Here is a 22,653-nt window from a genome sequence, read left to right on the forward strand (position 1 = left end):
ACCATGGCCCAAGATAGATCACACCAGCACCATCTGCGAGGCTTGGGCTGCGGTGCAGGGGAGGAAAAGGAGCTGCAGATGGCGCCCCCTGTCATCGGGGCGCACAAAAATGGGCAGCTTCCCGCTAATTCCAATCATTCATCTATTATAAGCAAGATTGAGGCATGGCAGGCGAGAGTAAGCGGGCGATCAACCCATTGCAGGAGGGCGGAGCTGTATGTCCGGAGAGGCTCCAAAAGTGGCACTCCTGTTACCCTATGTCAGATGCTAATTCTCAGACACAATTACTTCTCAAGTGTGAATAGGTGAAAACCGCTCAAGTCAATCATTACCCTACTAAACAGTCCTGCCCTAATATAAAAAATATATCAAAATTACACATATATAAATACCACAATTTATACAGACATAGTGATAAAACTAAATGCAGCTTGATGCTTCAGCTTGATACAGCATACATAAGATTACACATGCCATATCAGCAAAACAAACTCAAGAAAACATATATAACATACCACAAAAACGTCAAACTATTTTAAGCTAGTGACACCCACCACCTATCAAACAGATAATGAAGAAGTTACTGCCAAGTTGTAGGCTGCAAGGCCAGTGCTGCACTCTGGATGAATTGGACATTACTATTATATCCAGTTAAAATTACTGAGAACTCTGTGGCAGACAGACGGAATTTGGACATGACAGTGAAGTTATTAATCCTAACCATAATTTCCAGGACTTCGGCTTTCAGTCTTCTCTGGGCATGTCTACATGTCGCTATATGATGACGTTGCTACGGTGTCATGCTTTAGTACTTACTTTTGGAAGTACTAAAGCACAGCACAGTACAGGTGCTTACTGCACCACGCGTGCAGCTCACAGTTCCATCTTGCTACTACATTGCTGTAGCAGCATTCTATACCTGGGAAGTGCACCGCTACAGTGATGTAACTGTTGCTGGTGATTTATGTGTAGACACATTGCCGTAGGGCAATGTGTAGACATGCCTTCTGAAAGTAATACAGAGAAAACACATTTGGACTCATTCTACTCTCAAATGTAGTATTCACAAGTTGAACACATTTTTGCTGTTTTCTCATACTGAGGCACTATGATGAATTTATAGGATCAAATGTCAGTTTAAAATTTGCCATCTAGTCAAGAGTCAGAATATACTATGTATTTTGGGGACAACTGTCACCATATGAATAGAAAATTGTTAAATGACTCGGATTGAGCATGGATGAACATTTACAAGTTAAAATATACATTTTAGAAAAAAAATCAACTCATTTGCAATAATCTGAAACCAGAAAAAGGGAATATTAGAGTTGAATATGGTCCTTTCACACTTCTAATTATGCTGCCAATCCCAAAGTCTTGTTCTTGACACTCCTCTCAAACATATACACAGTTCACTGATACTATCTTTGAACAACAGTAACACATTTTGGAATTTAACCATTTTATTCTGTAGTAGACCAGATACAACAAATACATTCTTAAAACTATGATCTGAATGTGATCACTAGTGTTTTTGTATGGACCACATAATTATCTATTTTTTCTGATTTTAAGTTAGAAAAGGTTGTGTAGAATATTTACTGACAGTTAACAGGTTCATGAAATGTATGTGGCATTGAGCCACCTAGTGGTTGACTTCATAAAATAAACACTTTTAAATTTTTTAACTAACGGAATTTAAAAAGCTCCATGGGGTTGGATAAAGAGAGGAACCTGATTTGACACTAAGGATTCTGATGTATGGACCGTGTCTTGACCACAATACTAAATATGCCCAGAGACATCTTATCTTGTATATTACATAAACAGCTGCTCTGCCATAGAAAGGTACTAAACACATCACTGAAGGACTATCATTGATAAATCTTTTTTTTTTTTTCTTTCACCTGCTGGACACATCAAATGACAAAATGGGGTTGAAGCATCGCAGTGGGGACATGCTGCAGTTGAGAGATCTTAAAGAGCGGGGGGGCAGGGAGTTTTCTGTTAAAAATGCTGACAATATGCCTAGAAGGAAGACTTGCAGGAACTGGAAGAACTCTGTTGAGCCTGAAACAATGGCAAACCCTGGACCACAGGAAGGTGCATCTCAGAACTTCTGTTATAAAACATGTGGAACTTAAGTTACAAAATAAACAGCCCTAATGTGAGTTACAGAAATATTCTTTTGCTAAACCAGTGTTCCTTGCTTCATGACAATGTCATTGATGAGGCTAATTAGAACTCAGAATGCTTGGCATAGCCTGTGTCAGTAACAGATGGTCTTGGATATGGGTTTCAGGGTCTAGTTTGGCTGCATGTCAGCATTTCTCTTTCCACAGAAGAACAGCAAACGAGGCGAGATCCTGGGAGTGTAATCTGAAGCCTGAGGGCTAGAAATAGTGACTAGACTCCACCCACATTCAGTTGCCTTAAAATCAGGTGGAACCCAGAAATTTGGTCCCCTTGCAACAGATGAAGGGACTGTACAGTGGAATGGTGGGCCAGGCCTTAAACACATATGGGCATGTCTGTGTGATATTCTAAGGAATTACAGCAGGTTTACCTTTCCTACTTTGATGTGGCAGTTTCTGGAACAAAAAACTATTAAGCTTATATTCTTCTCCATTCTTTGATCACCTCTTGGTAATTCAGTTCTCCTACATCAAAAGCAATGAAAGAATAAAGTAAATCACAGTTAGGTCTCTCGCACTAACAATATCCAGGGACAATCTTTGTTTATGCTAGTCATAGAAGAAAGCCAAAAAGCATTAATTTTCTAGTAATAATTACATCATTTTAGATAAAATTTCCCTTTATGTAATACCAGCATAAGATTTCAGAAGGAACTGAAGACAACAGGATTTTCCCAACTCAATTAAGCTACAAATAGTAATTTGATTGCTTTTAATGTTTGCTCTTTCACATGAAGAAAAGCTTAAATCTGAAGGACACCGTTTTACCCTTTGTAGTAGGGGAAAGAGCATAAAGTTAAAACACTTGTCCAAAGATACACAATTTACATTAGAACAGAGAACTTCCTGGTTTTGCCAGCCTTACCCTTTTAAGGGGTGTAGAAAGCTGTGAAAGTATAGGTATGAAGTGAACCTTGGGGCCTTCTTCTTAACTATCCACTGAGTAAACCTCTGCAGATACTACAACTAGTTTGAGCAGCAAACTAAGAAATGAATTACCAGGTGCCTGTAGTTGTGCAGGGACACTGCTCCAACACACTGTAATTATAGTGGGTCAAAGAAGATTCAATTAATTGAGTCTGCTGAAGTGTGCTAATTAGCGCACTCCAGCAGCCTCTGTGTCTCGTGTATTCAGCATCCCTGTGCTTCAAAACAGAGGTGGCGATGCTTTAAATAAAACTCATTGAATGAGCTTTAAAGCATCTCTGCTGCCATTTTGAAGCTCAGGGTGCAAAATGCATGATATGCTGCGGTTGCTTTAATTAGAGCTGCTCTGAGAGCGGCTCTAATTAATGTGTCCCCCCACGCCATCTCTGGAGCACATGAAAAGATGCCCAACATGTCCTGTTAAACCAGTTTTAAGATTAAATTAAAGCAAAAGAGTTGAAAGGGCACATTTTGTGTATTGTCTCTTAGATAAGTTGCAATAACTAAGTACCCTTGGCAGTGAAGACTATAAACCAAGACAAAAAGAAAGCAGGATGGTGGGAAGCAGCATCCCACAATGGTGAAGAAAGGAAATCAGAAATCTTCCCTATCAAAAATTGGATTTTTGCTCTTTTGAAAATTACACCTAATTGACACTTTCCAAGATCACAGAACAATTGGTTTCACCCAGTTTCCAAAGTCTCAGTGAACGGGGTTTGTTTTGTTTCTTATTTTGCTCATCATCTTTATTAATGATTTGTATGGTGAGATTGAGTGGACACTTAGCAAATTTGCAGACAACACTAAGTTGGGTGGAACTGCAGATAGTCTGGAAGGCAAGGCTAAGATCCAGAAGGACCTGGATAGAATGGAGAAATGATCCACAATAGGTTAGTTGAGATTCAACAAGGACAAGTGCAAAGTCCTGAACTTGGGACGGAATAACTGTATGCACAAATACAGACTGGAGAACAACTTGGTAGGCTATAGTATTGCAGAGAATGATCTGGGAGTTACAGTGGACCATAAGCTGAATGAGTGAAAAACGTGCTCTTGTTGCAAAACAAGCTGGTAGCATCTTGGGTTGTATTAACAGGAGTATCACTTGCAAATCAAGGAAAGTGATTCTTCACTCTATTTAGCATAGGTGAGACCTCACACTTTAAGAAGGATGTGGACAGTTTGGAAAGCGTCCAGTGCAGGGCAGCAAAAATGATTAGGAGCCTAGGAGACCAGATTTGTAAGGAAAGGTTGAATTAAGTTTATTTAGCCTAGAGAAGACTGAGCAGGGATTTAATAAGTCTTCAAATACCTGAAGGGTGATTATGGAGAGGACAGAGATGGGCTTTTCTCTGTCGCTAAAGAGGACAGGACTAGGAGCAATGGCCTCACACTGCAGCAGAGAAAATTTAGGCTGAATTTTTAGGACTAACTTTTTGACTAAGGGTCAAAAAATTAGGCATTGGAACTGGCAGAATCTCCATCCTTGGAAAATTTCAAAAGCATGTTAGACAAGACACTTGGCTATGAGAGACTGGTGCCACTTGAGTCAGGGGTGCCACGTGTCCCCCAGTGGTCAGTCAGCAACAAGGGCCAATCTTGCCGACTGTGGGGAGGGCCCACGGCCAATTCCTTCACCTGGCGTCCCCACTCCCCGTTTGGTGCTCACAGGGGGGGCACCAGCACTCCTGCCTGACCCCCCACCCATCGCCTAAGCAGGGAGTGCTGCCTGTCAGGAGGTGCATCAGCACTCTCAGGGGGTGCACATGCACCCCCTACGCATCACCACTGCAGTTGGCTGGGATGGTTTACTCAGGGATGACCCTGCCCTGAACTAAATCACCTCATGAGGTCCCTCACAGCCCTATTTTCCTATGAAATAAACCAATCTAAGAATGTTTGCTAGAGTAAGTCTTGCATAAATACAGGACATGGACTGGAGGGAAAATTTGAGAACCCAGCAAATTCAACACAAGCTGCTGTTGGGCTGCTTGCTATCTTCCCTCCCCTCTGGGGCCTCTCCAGGCAATATATATGGGAGCCTATATTGCGGTGTCACAGAAGCCAAGCAGATATAAGAATGTTTATTCTTGTGCTTTATGGTATAAACAAATGGTTGGGCTACAGATTGTCTCTTCCTTCTCATCAGTTGCCAACCTACCAAATGCCTGGAATCCAGGAAACAGCCTCCAGCCATGTGCTCAGCCCTTTGGCCCTTATTGCCTTTCATGTAAAAACTGAATATGATTATATTGGAGAATCAAAGAACAGTATTGACCTTTCATACACTAATTTTTACAACCACACTTCCTTCTCTCTGCAAAATGCCATTAAAATATTTTGTGTTTAACTCAAAATTTAATGATGAGCAATCTAATAGTCAGCTGCAATGACTATTGGTGCAAAAAAGCTTGACGTATAGGCTAGATAATACAAGTTGAGAGTGCAAGAAATCCATGAGTTCTTTTATCAAACCTACTACTGTAAGCAACTTGGATTATTTATTTCTACTAGACTTGTTAAGCCAACCAATTATTCCAATCTGTAAGAGAACATCTCTGCTTTTCTCAATTATAATTTCAAACACATCTTGTGCAAAAACTTCTAGAGTGGTTATCTTAAAATATGTAACATTTATTTTTTACATATTGGAATCAGAAAGTTGTGTTTTAAATGATAGATCATTCCACTTAAAATCTTGAAACAATAAGACAGGCAGTACATTTGTTTTTGATGCTCATTTTTTATTCCATTTTTTATCACATAGTTGCTCTTTATAATCCTTGGCTATAATTTTGTGTTACAGATGCCTTATTTTAAGAAGGACTAATTACTCTTTACTACTGTGCTTTGTCTCTGGCTTCTTTCTCCACTTTTAAACAATTACATTTAAAAAAAAGTCAGAGAGAAAGAGTACTTTTTTTAGCAAGTCAGACGTTCAGGCAAGACTGCACAGGAATAGCTGTCCAAATTATAATTGGCTTTTTCACACACACACACACACACACGCACACACACACTTAGAGCTCTATCACAGAAACCTCCTGGAGTACTGTGTCCAGTTCTGTGCGCCCCACTTCAGGAGGGATGTAGACAACATTGAGAGGGTCCAGAGGAGGGCCACCCGCATGATCAGGGGACAACAGGGCAGACCCTACAATGAGAGACTGTGGGACCTGAACCTGTTCAGCCTTCACAAGAGAAGGCTGAGGGGGTACCTTGTGACCATCTGTAAACTCACTAGGGGGGACCAGAAGGGTTTGGGAGAGACCTTGTTTCCTCTAGCGCCCCCTGGCATAACAAGGAATAACAGCCACAAGCTGTTAGAGAGTAGGTTTAGATTAGACATCTGTAAGAACTACTTCACAGTTAGGGCGGCTAGGAGCTGGAACCAACTTCCAAGGGAAGTGGTGCTGGCTCCTACCCTGAGGGTCTTTAAGAGGAGGCTTGATGCCTACCTAGGTGGGATCATTTGAGCCCAGCTTCTTCTCCTGCCCAGGCAGGGGGTCAGACTTGAAGATCTACAAGGTCCCTTCTGACCCTACTTTTATGATGATCCAGTCTTGTCTCCTGCTACTACTAGCAACCACATCATAAAACTCATTTAATAAAACTTCAGGGAGGTTGTTTTAGAATTTTACTTTTACAGAGGTCAGAAACCTTCCACTAATTCCCAGACTAATTTATTTATGGACAGTTTATACCCATTGGTCCTCATGTAACCGTAGCTACTTTGTAATGAAAACAAGAACATTTTATAATCTAATGCATTTATTATAATTCCTATAATATAAAATATAGCAAAACATCCACAGAAACAGATTTAGTCATCATGGCATGTGCATTAGCTATATTAAGACACATCTTACACATGCTAGGGTAGGCCACAATTCAGTTCTGTCAGAATGCTTAATGGAGGCATACGTGAGCATAAACAAGTGGAGTTATACCTAGACAATAAATCCTATTATTTACAGCTCAATTTTGATTTTTCAAAAATACTTATCAACTCAACTCCCCTTTCTAGAACAGAAAGATACCCAAGAAAAATTCTTGTTAGACTAAGGCACACATTATCACATTGGACATATAAAAACAGAAATTGGCAACTGGGCATCTTATTTGACAGAGAAAGAAGATGTATTAAATAGGATTTAGGCTGCTGAAGCTATGGTCTGATTCGGAGTTCTGGAAGCTGTCATAGTGGATTCCTTTTTGCAGCTCTCTCCACTTCAGTACCTGCTCTGCCAACTCTTCCACCTCTGTCACCAACAAATCTATTTTTGCCAGAGCGTTATCCTGGAAGACAAGATAGACGATGAAGAAATAAACTCCCTCAAACTAGATACCTTAGTATACTATTGAGAGATAAAAAAGGTGGGCTAAGTAATCAGCACTGCGTTTTAAAAAGGATGGTATTACAGGAAATAGTTAAATATAGTACTCACCAGTTTTTTCATGGTCTGGGGTATTTGAGGGATGCTTCTTACTGTCTGCAGATGGCTTTCTAGTTTCTCAATAAAGGACACTGCCAGAGTCAAGAACTCTACCACATACCTGTAATTAGTAAAGAAACCCCAAAAGGCAGCTCAAAAGAACTAGAATTTAATGTTTTATCCTCTCATCCGTATCCCCAGTCAACTGACTCACTTACACTACCTAATTTGTGAGGACTACCACCCAATTAGATGATTCGAGCACGGCATCAGTCACTGTTTTCACAGTGAAATACACCGGGGGCCTTCACACCTCTGATTGGCTGGAAGGGCAGTAGTCCTGCCCCTCCCCAAAGATTGATAGATGGCCACCTGTCAATCTTTGGGAAGGGGTGGGACTTCCAGGGCCCCTTGACCAAATCGGAGGTGTAACCTTCTCCCTTGTTCTGCTGTGAAAATACCCCATCCCCCATACTATCATGAAGCCAGAGCTTCCCACTTCTGTTTGCAGCTCCCTCCCTCCACCCTCAGCTTGCTGGTCACCTTCCAGCTTTTTTGCAGTCCCCATACTTTTTTGCAGGGACCAACATTTTTCACAGGATACCTACCAAATTTATGGTTTCTGTGAAAATTGCAAATTTGGTAGGTCCCTACTTATACAGCCTTCATGGGAACTCTTGACTTGCTCCATGGAGAGGAAGACCTCAGCACCACTAGATCAGAGTATCAGCCATGAGCAAGAAGGCAGATCTGGCAGAAGCAGCACTATTATTTACATTTTTTCAGTAAGTGTTCACTTGGGTAGCAAAAGAACGTAAATTACACATATAGGCGACATGCAGGCATTACATTTCTACCAGGAGAATCACAGTTCCCCCAGTAGAAATGAAAAAAGTATACAAAAAAGTGTTCATTCAATTTCTCCTGAAGGAAACTTGCCTATTCTCAAAGATCTTTCAGGGTACAATCTGGAAGATCTTCCTTGCAACAGAGTTTCTCTTGCAAGAATGAATGTTTGTGTACACTCCCGTCCCTGGTCTGGTGTGGAAAAAAGGGGGAGCAGTGCGGACCATCCCAGCATGGGGGCTCTACATTGCTGCTCCCCTCCCTTCCTGTGCTAGTCTGGGAGTAGAGTAGAGCAGCAGGGCAACGCTCCCCACCTTTTCCCTAAACCTGGGCAGAAGGGGAGGGAAAGTGTTGTGGGCACTAGTTTTGAAGTGTCACACGGCAGACCTCCCCCCACCCACACAGCACTTGCAGAGCCCTGACCCCAGAGCCCTACACACAAGGCTGAAAGCACCAGCTTTAGATGTGCAGGAGGAAGGGGGTTGAAAAATCAAATAAAGTTAGTCCCAGTCCAGGGAGCAGATAGGGGGCTTTGTCACATTACTCTGCTCTCCTACGTGGGACCAAGAGGAATGGAGCAGCCTGCTCCCCCATGCCTTCTCCAGACTGATCCCTGGTCTGGGGAAGGCACCAAGAGCAAGGGAGAGGGGGCAGCTTCAGAATGAATGCCTGTACTGTTCCCTCTTCTGGAACAACTTCTGGTGGGGGAAATGTCTCAAAAGTTTCCCCTGCTAGAAATGAATACCTGCTGGTGGTCACAGCAGCAAAAAAGCATACCATGTCCACAGGTCTTTTATCCATGTATGGAATTTGAGCTTACTGCAAAAGAAGTAGACTGGTGCTATCCTAGAATATTTTTGGCAATGAAAAAGTGTTCTCAGTGTAACTAAGGTGCACTGTAAACCCAGAGTTTAATTTATTTTTTAAAGGTACAAATTAAAAAAAGGAGATCTGCTGCAAGGAAAAATGAACAAACGTTCACTGCAGAGAAGCAGTAAGTCTTTTAAAATGTACAGGTATGAAAAAAATTAAGTGTTAGTTTTTCAGATGCAGTGGTTACCCATAAATGTTTCTTCCCATTCTTCTTGGTAATGAAGAAATACATAATATGTTGAAAATATTTTCATTACCTGTTGCTCAGCACTATTTGCGTATGTTAAAAGTGCAGGTCACATCAGTGTTGGTTATTTTCTAAAAGCTCACCTGTGGAAGACGGCCTCAATAGGCAAATTTTCTTGACACAAAGGCTTCATTAACCTCTGCCTAAGTGTCTTCTTCTCTTTCAGTACTGTTTCCAGGTGTCTGTTCATATCTTGCAAAATTTCACATTTCTGGTCTACACAAAGAGGAAAGGTTATTTGAGATGGACTGTCTAAGGCAGTAAGTTCTTAACCTTTTTAGATCCAAGGCACCCCTTAGAATATGCCAGCTTTCAGCTTTCACTTGTTTTGGACTGCAGACAAAAAATAAAGCTATTCTCTTCTTGCAAAGAACTTGGAAAGCCTGCAACAGGTAAAAATGTTTTTAACACTACAGATTCCTAATTGAAATCTCCAGGTTTATCTTGTGAATCTTTGTAGCATCTAACTGAGCTAATATTGCCTGGCACCATTAAAAGGATCTTGCAGAACCCCCAAGTAAGAATCACTGTTCTAATGGAGCAAAAGCAAAAACTCATTCTATATAGCAGATGACTAGGACTTTTCAGCAGTCCTATACATTATTTAAGCCATGGGCTTAGACTCTGATTGAACAGCAATAACCAGATAGTCCCTGCTGGTTGATTGAGTAGTCCCAGAATATGTCAGAAGGAGGCTCAAGGCATTTATTCCTTCGAGAAATCACTTTATGAACAAAGCTAGCTTCAGGGGGTTAGAGAATTCCAGTTCAAATCTTTAAACCTGCATCTTATATTTCCTGAATGAGATAATTTGTATAGGGCTATGTGGTGCTGTGAAAAAGACTGATAATGACAAAGCAAAAGGGCAGAGAAACAAGGAAGGAATTACTCCACATGGTCTTCTTCAGCTTATTAAAATTAAGTCCCAACAATTCTTCTGAGACATGTTATACATTAAGAACAAAGATACATCTGTTGAGTTATTGGGAGAGTAGCTGGATAATGTGTAACTTTGCTCTCTGGGGCCCAAGATATGCACGAAAGCATCACAAAAGACACACATACAATACAGAGGGTACGAATTCCATGGCTGTGCTAGCATCTTGTACTGGCTGATTAAGCATCAAAACCTGCTTCTCAGGAGAAATCCACAGATGCAACAACAGCTGCAAAGTGGTAACGAGAAATAGGGGATTCAAGAGAAGTGAAACACATTAGCTGATATTTGATCAAACAGCCTAATATTCACAGCTGTTCTGTTAAACAAAGCAACTTACTCAGGAAGAATGGGTGAGCAATATCTGCTGTCTCCTTTTCCAATTGCAGGATTTCTATTTCCAGGTTTTTCTGCAACAGACATAAATAGCTACACTTGATTTTTATACAATTTAATATATTACCTACACATGTTACTTCCCCATCACCAGAGAACTGGTGTGCCTTTATATCTGAAATGATTAATGCTACATACTTTTCATTCCTTTCATGCCTGTAGAAGAAACTATTTTTTAAATCAGCAGGTGGGACAGCTTTGCTGCACATATGCCAAAGAAGATTTTTGCACTTGGTCCTGAATGTGTTGTAGCATGTAGTCATTCATATATTTCCTGAAAATAGGACCCATAGTCAAGGTCCAGCTAAATGGTCTGTGTCTCAGCATTACAAGTCTCCTGCTACAGGCAAATACTTTTATGGTATAGGTGAACTATGTCTGTTAAGAGAGAGGGATCAAAACTCTTTAATTTGATTCTATTCAATGATGAACCAGTATAGAGAATGATTAATGTCTTTACATGACTTGAGTAGCTAGACAGATGTGCAGATTACAACAGCCTCAATAGGAACCTTTTCAGGCTTCTTTCCTGTGTATGAACTGGAAAAAAAAAAAAAGTCATGTTTGTGACTGCCTGGCTCATTACGATCATGACTATTTGGCATTTCATGGAAGCAAGGAGCTCTAAAATCAGATTAACCCCCTCCCTTATACACGAGCAGAGAGGAGATGAAATAACTATTTTTCTCTTCCCCAAGATTTTTCATCTTTGGAATTCTAGGTCATCCAAATATATAGTCAAGTAAATACTTTAAAGCTTTTTAATATTAGAAGTGTTATGGTATATTTTAATATGAGCAAAAAAGGTTAAAACTATATAAAACTGAAAAAACTCTAGAAACTGAAAATGAAGTGATGAGATCATTACAACTCTTATTTAGAAACAATAAGCTATAAATCTGGATGAATGGATTGTAAGGTGGATAGAAAACTGGCAGGAGCATTGGGCTCAGACAGTAGTAAGCAACAGCTTGATGTCTAGTTGCCAGCCAGTATCAAGTGGAGTGCCCCAGGGGGCTGGTTTTGTTCAATGTTTTCATCAACAACCTGGAAGACATCACAGTGTGCACCCACAGCAAGTTTGCGGATGACACCAAGCTGCGGGGAGTAGTAGATATGCTGGAAGGTAGGGCTAGGATTCAGAGTGACCTAGAGAAATTGGAGTATTGGGCCAAAATGAATCTCAAGAGGTTCAACAAGAGCAAGTGCAAAGTACTTCTCTTAGGATGGAACAATTCCATGCACCAGTACCGGCTGGGGGCTGGCTAGCTGGGCAGCAGCTCTGCAGAATGGGACCTGGGGGTTACAGTAGACAATAAGCTGAATATGACCCAACATATGTGCCCTTGTTGCCAAGAAGGCTTATGACACTGTCATAGAGCAATGAGCCTGAGAGACTGGAGACACCTGCCAGGGAGCGGAACGGTGGTGGGGAAAGCCCAAAGACCCAGGGAGAAGGCACAGGAAAAGCTGTTATCTGGGAAAACTTACCTGGTACAGACACAGCAGGAGATATGTCAGCTGTGCACCATCAAGGCCCATGAAGACTTCATTGATGGCTACTGGTGGCCAATGTCATGGGTTACCAAGAAGATCCACCCAGAGCAACCTGGAAGACAGTCACCTCATGCTCCAGGAAAGCCAGGGCCAGGGCTGCTCCTTCCCTGGCCCTACACAACAGGTACACTCCCCTCCCTCCACATGAGGAGGCTCTGATGGTGACACCGAGAGAGAAGGAAGGTAAGCAGTCTGCTGCCACCCTCAAGAGGAGGTGCAAGGTGGTGATGGTGGGGGACTCCCTCCTGTGGGGCACTGAGGGACCCACCTGCCATCCAGACCCCCTAGCCTATGAGGTCTGCTGCCTCCCAAGGGCTCACATCCAAGATGTAGCAGAGAGGGTCCCCAGGTTTGTCCGGCCCTCCAACTACTACCCCATACTCCTCATCCATGTGGGAACTAATGACATGGCCAGGAGTCATCCAGACTGGGTCACGAGTGATTACAGGGCTCTGGGCTCAATGGATTGGGAGCCCAGGTAGTCTTTTCTTCTGTGCTCCCTGTTGCAGGCTGCAGTCCCAGAAGGGAAGGATGGATTGAGGAAGTGAACTGGCAACTCTGACACTGGTGCCACTGAGAAAGCTTTGGATTCCTTGAACACAGTGCATACTTCAGGGAGAGAGGACTCCTGGGAAGGGACGGCATCCATCTCATGAGGAAAGGTAAGTCCCTGTTCATGGCCAGAAATTAAGATTGCTGGGGGACAGGGACACACAAATTCAAACATGTCCAGTGACCAACATACAAGAAAGCCCAATAGATACGGACAGTGGGAGAACCACTCCTGTAGAAGCTGAGGGAATACTTCTCCATCAGCAGGACAGGAAGACAAGGGCCTCAGAAGCAGGACTCAGGTGCCTATATACTAATGCCAGGAGCAGGGGGAACAAGCAGGAGGAGCTAGCCCTCCTACTCTGCAGTGTGCATTATGATCTAGTAGGGATTACAGAGACCTGGTGGGACTCCGCACATGACTGGAGTGTAGTTATAGAGGGATAACACCCTGCACAGGAGGGACCAGGTGAGGAAAAAAGCTGGAGGCTCTTTCTATGTGCAATCAGTACACCTCCTTGGAGGCTGACATAGACTCCAAAAACGGACAGCTTGAAACCCTCTGGGTCAAGTTGTAGAGGGGATAACGGGTGAGATACACCTAACTGTAGGTTTATACTACAGACCACCAAACCAGGGGGAGGCACTCGATCTGGAGTTCACCTGAGAATTGACTGAGGCTGCACGTGCATGTGACATGGTTATTATGGGTGATTTTACTTATCCAGACATCTCCTGGGAGGAACACGTGGCCAAGTTGGAACAGTCGTGATCCTTCCTGACCTGTGTCAAGGAGCTCTTCCTTACTCAGGAGGTACATGAGCCAACCAGAGGTAATGCTCTGCTAGACTTGGTCCTGGTGACCTATTTAAATATAGAGGGAAGTCTGGGTGACAGCGACTATTAAACCATCGTGTTCACTGTCTGGCGTAAGGCAGACACATCGGATAGTAGGATTGAAGTCTTGGACTTCAAAAATACAAACTTCAACAAGCTTAGGTCACTAGTAGGGCAAGTGCTGTGGGAGCAGGGACCGAAGGCAAAAGGTGTGCGCAAAGACTAGTTGTTCCTTAAGGACATGATCCTTGAAGCGTAGAGGAAGTCCATTCCCATGAGGAGAGAAGGTAAAAGAAGAGCTGGGAAGCCCTCTTGGTTAAACAGGGAAATCATGGTCCTCTTAAGAAAGAAAAAAGAGGGTTATAAATAACGGAAGCTCAGGGTGGGCCTCAAGGAAGACTATTCCACGATGGCCTGCATTTGCAGGGAACAGATAAGAAAGACTAAAGCGGCTACCAAACTTAGATAAGCGACAGGAATCAAGGACAACAAGAAGACCTTCTTTAGGTACGTAGGGAACAGAAGGAAAACAAATGGGAGTGTAGGGCCATTGCTCAACTACTCAGGAGAGCTAGTTACTGGCAGCCAGGAGAAAGCTGAACTCCTGAATGACTACTTTGCTTTGGTCTTTCACCGGACCAAAGGGAAAACCATGTCAGGTAGAGTAGAGGATGAACACCTTCCTACTACTATTGCCGTGGAACTGGTGTATGACCAATTAATAAAAATTAGATGTATACAGCTCAGCAGGACTGGATGATCTTCATCCAAGAGTGCTGAAGGAGCTGGCCAAAGTCACTGCGGAACCCCTGCCAAAACTCTTCTACAACTCACGGTGCTCTCGGGAAGTCCCTGAGGACTAGACGAGGGCCAATGTTGTGCCCATCCGCAAGAAGAGCAGGAGGAAGGACCTGAGTAACTACAGGCCAGTCAAACTAACTTTCATCCTAGGGAAAATCCTAGAAAAGTTCATCAAGCAGTCTATCTGCGATAAGCTTGCAGAAGGTAAGATTCTGAATAACAGCCAGCATGGCTTTGTCGCAGGCAGGTCTTACCTTACCAACCTCATCTCCTTCTATGACCAGGTAACTTTCTACCTGGACACGAGAAAGCAGGTTGACATTGTATACCTAGACTTCCAAAAGGCCTTTGATTTAGTATCCCACAATGTCCTTGTGAGAAAATTGGAGGTTTGTGGGCTTAACGCCAAGACAGTCAGGCGGGTGAGAAACTGGCTGCAGGGTAGGACCCAGAGAATTGTAGTGAATGGATCCGTGTCATCCTCGAGAGAAGTGGGCAATGGTGTCCCGCAGGGGTCAGTGCTTGGTCCAGTACTTTTCAACATCTTTATTAATGATTTAGATGTGGGGTGAAGCATTCAGTAATCAAGTTTGTGGATGACACCAAGTTATGGGGAAGCTTGAAGATAGGCTACAGTTACAGGCAGACCTAGACAGGTTAGCAAGTTGGGCAGATTGGAGCCTGATGAAGTTCAACGTTGAGAAATGTAAAGTGCTCCACCTTGGGACGAGCAACCCCCAACACACCTACAGGCATGGCAGTACTAAACTGACTAGCATCACGAATGAAAGGAACCTGGGGATAATAGACCACAGTATGAATATGAGTCGGCAGTACGCCAGTAGGGAAAATAATACTCTGGCATGCATCAGTCGATGCATCTCCAGCAAGGCCAAGGAGGTGATTCTTCTGCTCTACTCAGCACTGGTGAGACCACAACTGGAGTACTGTGTCCAGTTCTGGGCGCCACACTTTAACAAGGACATGGACAAGCTTGAGACAGTCCAAATAAGAGCCACCTGTATGATCAGAGTCTTAAAAAGGCAAGCCATATGAATAAAGGCTGAGAGATCTGGGACTCTTCAGCCTGAGGAAAAGAAGGCTGAGAGGGGACCTGCTAGCAGCTTACCACTACACTAGGGGAGTACATGAAGGGCTTGGTGAGCAACTGTTCACCAGGGCACCCAAGTGGAAAACCGTGAGTAATGGCTACAAACTCCTGGAATATCGATTCAGGCTCAATATTAGGAAAAGCTTCTTCAGTCAGGGTGTCCAGACTGTGGAATAAGCTCCCTCCAGAGGTGGTGCAATCGCCTACCCTGGAAATCTTCAAGAGAAGACTAGACAGTCACCTTCCTGGGGTCACCTAACCCCCAGTTCTCTTTCCTGCTTGGTGCAGAGTGCTGGGCCCAATGATCTTCCGAGGTCCCTTGCAGCCTTACAATCTATGAATCTAAGGGAAGTTTAGGTTACATATTAGGAAGAATTTCCTCACTAGGAGGGTAGTAAAACACTGGAACAGGTTACCCAGAGAGGTGGTGGAATCTCCATCCTTGGAGATTTTTAAGACCCAGCTAGACAAAGCCTTGGCTAGGATGATCTAGTCAGGGATGGTCCTGCTTTGAGCAGGGGGCTGGACTAGATGACCTCCTGAGGTCCCTGCCAACCCTAATATTCTATGATTCTAAATCTAGAAATCTACAGGGAAAGGAAAATGTGTGGGATTTATTAGCAAGAACCACATCCTTCCCTTCAATTATGTCTCAGTAATTTCTTGACCTGGTACTGGCTACTGGGGATGACCTAATCAGCGACCTAGTGATCAATGGGAAGCTGGGTGACAGCCACCACGAGCTGATCACCTTCACCATCCGCCGTAAAGCTGGCAAGTCAGTCAGCAACACGGAAGTCCTTGATTTCAGGAAAGCTGACTTTGACAAACTCAGGAGGCTTGTCAGTGAGGCCCTAAGGGACCACGACCCCAGGGAGAGGGGAGCTCAAGAAGAGTGGTTGCTCCTCAAGGGAACAATCCTCAATGCACAAGCTAATTCTATTCCATCTCAGAGGAAAGGCAGCAAGAGAGCACAGCAGCCCCCCTGGCTCTCCAGGGACCTAGCAGACCTTCTGAGGCTAAAAAGAAAGGCCTACAAAGGATGGAGGACGGGATTCACCTCCAAGGAGGATTATTCTGCGCTGCTCCGGTCCTGCAGGGAGCAAACCAGGAAAGCCAAGGCTGCAACTGAACTCCAACTAGCTTCGCGCATCAAGGACAATAAAAAGTCCTTTTTCAGATATGTGGGGAGCCAGAGGAAGAGCAACGGCAATTGGACCCCTGCTGAACCAGATGGGGCAACTGACAACTGATGCCCAGGAAAAAGCCAGCCTATTAAATGGATACTTTGCTTCTGTCTTTCATCAGTCCCATGGGACATCCATGCCTGCTATGGGACAGGGAGGTCCGGGTGAGGGAGATCCCCTGCCCTCCATTAATGCTGACCTCATGAAGGAACACCTTGAGAGGCTGGATACCTTCAAGTCAGCTGGCCCTGACAATCTACACCCCAGGGTACTCAAGGAGCTGGCAAGCATCATAGATCAGCCTCTGGCACGGATCTTTGAAAACTTCTTCCAGTCTTCGGGCACTACACCAGAGTGCCAGAAGGCCAATGTGGTGCCTAGGGCAGGGGGCTGGACTCAATGACCTTCTAAGGTCCCTTCCAGCCCTAATGTCTATGAAATCTATGAAATCAATATTGAAGATGAGAGAGAACTGAATTAACTGGCAGCAAAACTTATTTTGAGAGAAAGCTGGAAAACATACCACAGCAAACAGAGTCCAAAGGAAATAAGCAAGAAGAGGTTTGGGAAACATGACCTATGATGAAAGATCGAAGAAACTGGGTTTGTTAAGTCTGAAAAAGAAGAGATTAAGGCTAATGCCAGGGACATAACAGCCTTCCAATGTGAAAAGGTTTGTTGTAATGGGGCCAATGATCAGCTGACCCCATGTACACTTGGAATAGGACAAGGAGAAATTGGCTTAACTTGCAGCAAAGCAGACTTAGGATTTGCCGGGGGGGTTGCTTTATTATTAGAGAATGAAGGCAGTTGCAAGAGTGCTGCACAGAGGCATTTGTACAGGTGCAAATAGTTTGAGAATGTGCCAAGAGATGACCCTCAGAAGTCTCCTGCATTACTTGTAGATTTTCTAGGGCCAAGGAAGTTGCTCTTGTGTTCATGTTCTCAGCAAAACATAAAGAAGCCAGGAGCCCACCTGCTTCGAGCCCCAGCTTGGCATCTAGGGGCTCAGAACTGTGTTCACTCTTCCTGCAGGGGGGGCTCAGCAACCTGTTTTTTTTTAAAGATGCAATGGACCTTACACTTTTTCTTGCTTCTGAGGCAACAGAAGCCAACAGCCACAAACAGAAAGAGAATATAAAGGAATATGAGCAACACGAAGAGGATGTCATGGAAGAAACCTGCAGAGCTGGGGTTCTCACTGCAATCAGTCTCCTGTTGCCATGGCAGCACTGCCCACCTGCCTGGCAGCAAGCTGTTGCATAGACCATAAATGCATGACACAGTAGCTCAGGGTCATCATCCAAGAGAGCACAGAGATTGTAGATACAGTCCCTCTGGTAATCACAGGGGGGCAGGATGGAGTGGCAGGGGGCAAAGAGCCTCCCAGAACCCTGATGACCCCGCTCTGCCCCAGTGCATTGATGATGGCCAGGTACGGGAGCGGACAGGGAGGTTTGAACTCCAACACAGACAGCAGCTGAGATGCTCTTGTTATGGGTGGTAACCCTCGACACTTTCCTGAAGACCTGGAGGCAGTCTGCGTGGGTCCCATTGTGCAGTACAAACCCATTTCTTCAGTTTTCATTAAAATTTCCACAGAAGCCCCTAACTGTGCCCTGGTGCATGCTAAGGAGCACAAACTCTGCAGAGTGATGGGCATCGACGGTCACAGTGAGGTCAAAGGGGGTCAGAATCAGGATGGTGCTCAGCTTGTCAGGGTCCACAAAGGGCAAGGCTGTTAGAATTTTGTTCACCTTCACCTGCCGTTACTGTAGCAGGGAGATATTGTAGCCAAGCAGGGAGATGTGAAGATCCTCTAACTGAGTCACGTAGTGCCTCCTGTGCCCATTTGTCAGGGCCATGCTGAAGGGGGCGGGGGTGCAGCCCGGATGGGAGCCCCTCCCGTCTGGGCCAGTGTGTAGGTCCCTGTCCCAGTGTGGTAGTAGTGAATGAAGTCATCAAGTAGTGAAAAATGCTGATACCCCACCAGTGTGCAGTGATGATGGGAACTGTCTTGGCTATCTTGGTTTGCAGGACAGAGGATGCTGTTACTCAAGCTAACAGGGCCTGGGCACAGGACTGGGATGCTTGGCAGAGGGCCGAGGCCTGGTCCTGGGCCATACAGAAGTTGGACAGGGTGACGTTGAGGAAGGAGTCAGATGCTACAAGGGGGTGGCAGGGGGCAAACATAGGTCCCAGCAGCCCAAGGAGCAGGGTCCTCTGGCACATGGTGGAGTCCCCCAATAGGCTGTGGGGGGCTGGGTCCTCTTTCTCGCCATCTGCACACCTCCCGCTCTCCACCATCACAGCCTAGAGATACCCCATGTCTGCTTTGAATAAGACAAGGAGAAATTAGCTTAACTTGCAGCAAAGGAGACTTAGGTTAGATGTTACTAAAGCACAGAGTAATGGTTATGAAATCTCCCACAGTGGAGGTTTATAAGAACAGATGAGACAAATGTGTGTTTGGGATGGTTTAGTCAGGGGTGGGCAAAATGTGGCCCACCAGGCCATTCCATCTGGCCCATGGGGCCCCTAAAAAATTTAGAAAATTAATGTTGATCTGCCCTTAGCTGCCTGTCATGCGGCCTTTGATGGCTTGCCAAAACTATGTAATCAACCCTTTGCCCAAAGTAACTGCCCACCCCTGGTTTAGATTATGGTATACTTGATCCTACCTCTGAGCAGAAAAGGGGGGAGACAGATGGAGTAAATGATCTCTTGAGGTTCTGTTCATGTCTATGATTTCATCCAAATTGTCCCACCAGCTCCCATAAAGAGTTCATACAGATGTTAAATAAGAGAGAACTGAGCCTTGAAGGACACTTAAGTTGATGCTCCAGAGGAAAGAAACAGTTGATCACCTCAATTTAGTTTGAAAAGAAGGACCTAAGGGCACTTAAGGGCTTTCCAATCACCCTGGTGTTAACTTTTCCATTTTCCAGGGTATCTGTTGATTAATACTACTGAATGTTTTATAGAAACCCAGCTAAACTTGAGTAACCCAGAGTTATTTATCAATTCAGCATGCATTTCCTCTGTAATGGGCCCTACTCTGAAGTCTCACTGAAAAGGATCCAGGTTACCAGCCACTGATATAAACTGCAGGAGATTACAATATCCTTTAGTGAAGCAACAGAGTCATGAAAACTGTCTAACCTCTTCTCCATCTAAGCCAATGTGCAGCCTTAACATCTGCAAAATTATTTGGTACCATGACTCTTCAACTGTTAATGTCCATATTGGAATATTAGGTAAGTAGAATTTACCACCAAACTATCTGACTAACAAATGAAGACTCAGAATACATTACCATAGAAATATATCCAAGCAGTTAATTCAGACACTAGTAGAAGTCTAAATCATGAAGTTCTGACAATTAAATCCTATTTTATTTAGGTCAAAGTTGTCCAGTTGGTTATGAAAAAGGAACACCAACATTTTGGTTCAATTAAGTCACAGTTTCTTGAAGAAGCTTCAGACAATGTTGGTTCACTGTAAAGAGATGCCCCTTTCCAGTTACCACAGGAGACAGAAAGGTAACGCAATTTTTTCCTTTATGACAATTTATTCTCTGTTGTTACAAATCTGTCAATTGTAAGAAACTAAAACACAACTAACTAGTAAAAACTGCCATAGTATTTTACATTTTCTCTCTAATTTTCATCACTGTGCAATAGTAAGAACCTCTGGTAAGAACCTCTGCAAAGAGGTGAAGTGCAAAGGTTCAGAAGAGATACTGTACTGCCTTACCTGTCAGATAAAAAAACAATACCCTCCCCACCATGAATTGTGGAACAGAGGGATTTACCTGATTAATTTCAGCTTCAAGATCTGCAATTTGTTCCATCTCTGAGAGCTTCACAAAGCACGGGTCTCGTCTCCGAGATAAATCCAGCATTTCCTATTAAAAAAGAACAAGAAATGGAGGCATAAAGTCAGCAGAAATCATCAGTCAAAAGCAATTAGAAAATTCCCAAGAACAAAACTGTAGTGAAATTGGAAGCCTTCTGATAATCCAGCAGGATCTTTGCCAATTGTGCCAATCTCTTGTTGATCTTTTTGGCAAGTACACAAAAAATTAGCCCTGCACCCTCCCCAAGTGCCACTTTCATCTCTTTCCCCTGTCTGATCTGCTGCCCTGCTTCCTGCCCATGTTCCCTGACCAAGTTGCTGCTCTTCTTTCTGGCCTGTGCTCCCTGGCTGATCTGATACTCTGCTTTCTACTCCCTGCCCCATCTTCCACTGTACTGCCTGTCCCCTCCCCAGTTGGCTGGGAGCCACATACAGAGGCTGCTTGTGTCATGTGTGGCCACCCCCTTGCTGTCTCTGTTTCATTTCCTTCTGACTCTAGTGGTTCAAGAAATATAAATCTTAGAGAGGCAGCTAAGCTGGCAAGACATTTCAAGAGGCAAGAAAAACAGGCTTTTCATTGCAGGACAGTCTGGGAGTATCCACTCATAATTTGCTCTACAAAATTCATGCACTAGAATGCAAGAGATGGGACTAAAAGAAAAGTGCTCGCTTTTCAGAAGTATAAGCTTGAGGAAAGGACAATTAGACCTTATGTGGAAGATTAATAATGCCCCAAATGGGATGAAGTTCATCACAAGCCAGGAGGTTTTTTTCACATTTTCTCTTTTCTAATTGATGTCATTGCACAGCCACTGGCAAGAATATTTGGACACTAATGGCACACGGGACAGGTCCCAGAGGACTGGAAAAGGGCCAATGTGGTCCCTATTTTCAAGGGGAGGAAGGAGGATCCAGGCAACTATAGGTCAGTCAGTCTCACCTCCGTCCTTGGCAAAGTCTTTGAAAAGATTATTAAGGCTCATATATGTGAGAGCCCAGCAGGAAAAATTATGCTGAGGGGAAACCAGCATGGGTTCGTAGCAGGTAAGTCATGCCCGACTAATCAGTCTCTTTTTATGACCAGGTTACAAAACACCTGGACACAGGAGTAGGGGTTGATATCATTTACTTAGACTGCGGGAAGGCCTTCGATATGGTATCCCACCCCATACTGGTGAACAAGTTAAGAGGCTGTGACTTGGATGATTACACAGTCCGGTGGGTGGCAAATTGGCTAGAAGGTCGTATGCAGAGAGTGGTAGTGGATGGGTCGGTATTGACCTGGAAGGGCATGGGTAGTGGGGTCCCGCAGGGCTCAGTCCTTGGACCTTCTTCAATGTCTTCATCAGTGACTTGGACAAGGGAGTGAAGTGTATTCTGTCCAAGTTTGTGGATGATACAAAACTGTGGGGAGAAGTAGAGACACCGGAGGGCAGGGAACAACTATAGGCAGACCTGGACAGGTTGGACAAATGGGCAGAAAACAATAGAATGCAATTTAACAAGGAGAAATGCAAAATGCTGCACCTAGGGAAGAAAAATGTCCAGCACACCTACTGCCTAGGAAATGACCTGCTTGGTAGCATGGAAGTGGAAAGGGATCTTGGAGGACTCCAAGATGAACATGAGTCGTCAATGTGATGAAGTCATCAGAAAAGCTAACTGCACTTTATCGTGAATCAGCAGATGCATGACAAATAGAACCAAGGAGGTAATACTTGCCCTCTATTGGGCGCTGGTCAGACAGCAGTTGGAATACTGTGTGCAGTTTTGGATGCCATACTTCAAGAGGGATGTGGATAACCTGGAGAAGGTCCAGAGAAGGGCCACTTGTATGGTTAAGGGCTTGCAGGCCAAGCCCTATGAGGAGAGACTAGGGCACCTGGACCTCTT

At 44.1% G+C, this 22,653-nt stretch overlaps 1 protein-coding gene across 1 annotated transcript in view; it reads right to left on the bottom strand.

The window, feature by feature from the left end:
* Positions 1-6,755: 6,755 nt before the first annotated feature.
* Positions 6,756-22,653, bottom strand: part of HAUS2 (HAUS augmin like complex subunit 2) — a 19,939-nt gene continuing 4,041 nt past the window's right edge. The window contains exons 2-6 of the mRNA XM_019552257.1: positions 20,717-20,809; positions 10,802-10,871; positions 9,608-9,740; positions 7,571-7,679; positions 6,756-7,421 (exon numbers count right to left, since the gene is read on the bottom strand). Coding sequence (XP_019407802.1) covers positions 7,266-7,421; positions 7,571-7,679; positions 9,608-9,740; positions 10,802-10,871; positions 20,717-20,809 — 561 coding nt within the window. The 3' untranslated portion in view covers positions 6,756-7,265. The remainder of the gene's footprint in view (positions 7,422-7,570; positions 7,680-9,607; positions 9,741-10,801; positions 10,872-20,716; positions 20,810-22,653) is intronic.

Source organism: Crocodylus porosus, unplaced genomic scaffold, assembly GCF_001723895.1.
Source record: "Crocodylus porosus isolate Cpor-Errol unplaced genomic scaffold, CroPor_comp1, whole genome shotgun sequence".
NCBI classification, from domain to species: domain Eukaryota; kingdom Metazoa; phylum Chordata; order Crocodylia; family Crocodylidae; genus Crocodylus; species Crocodylus porosus.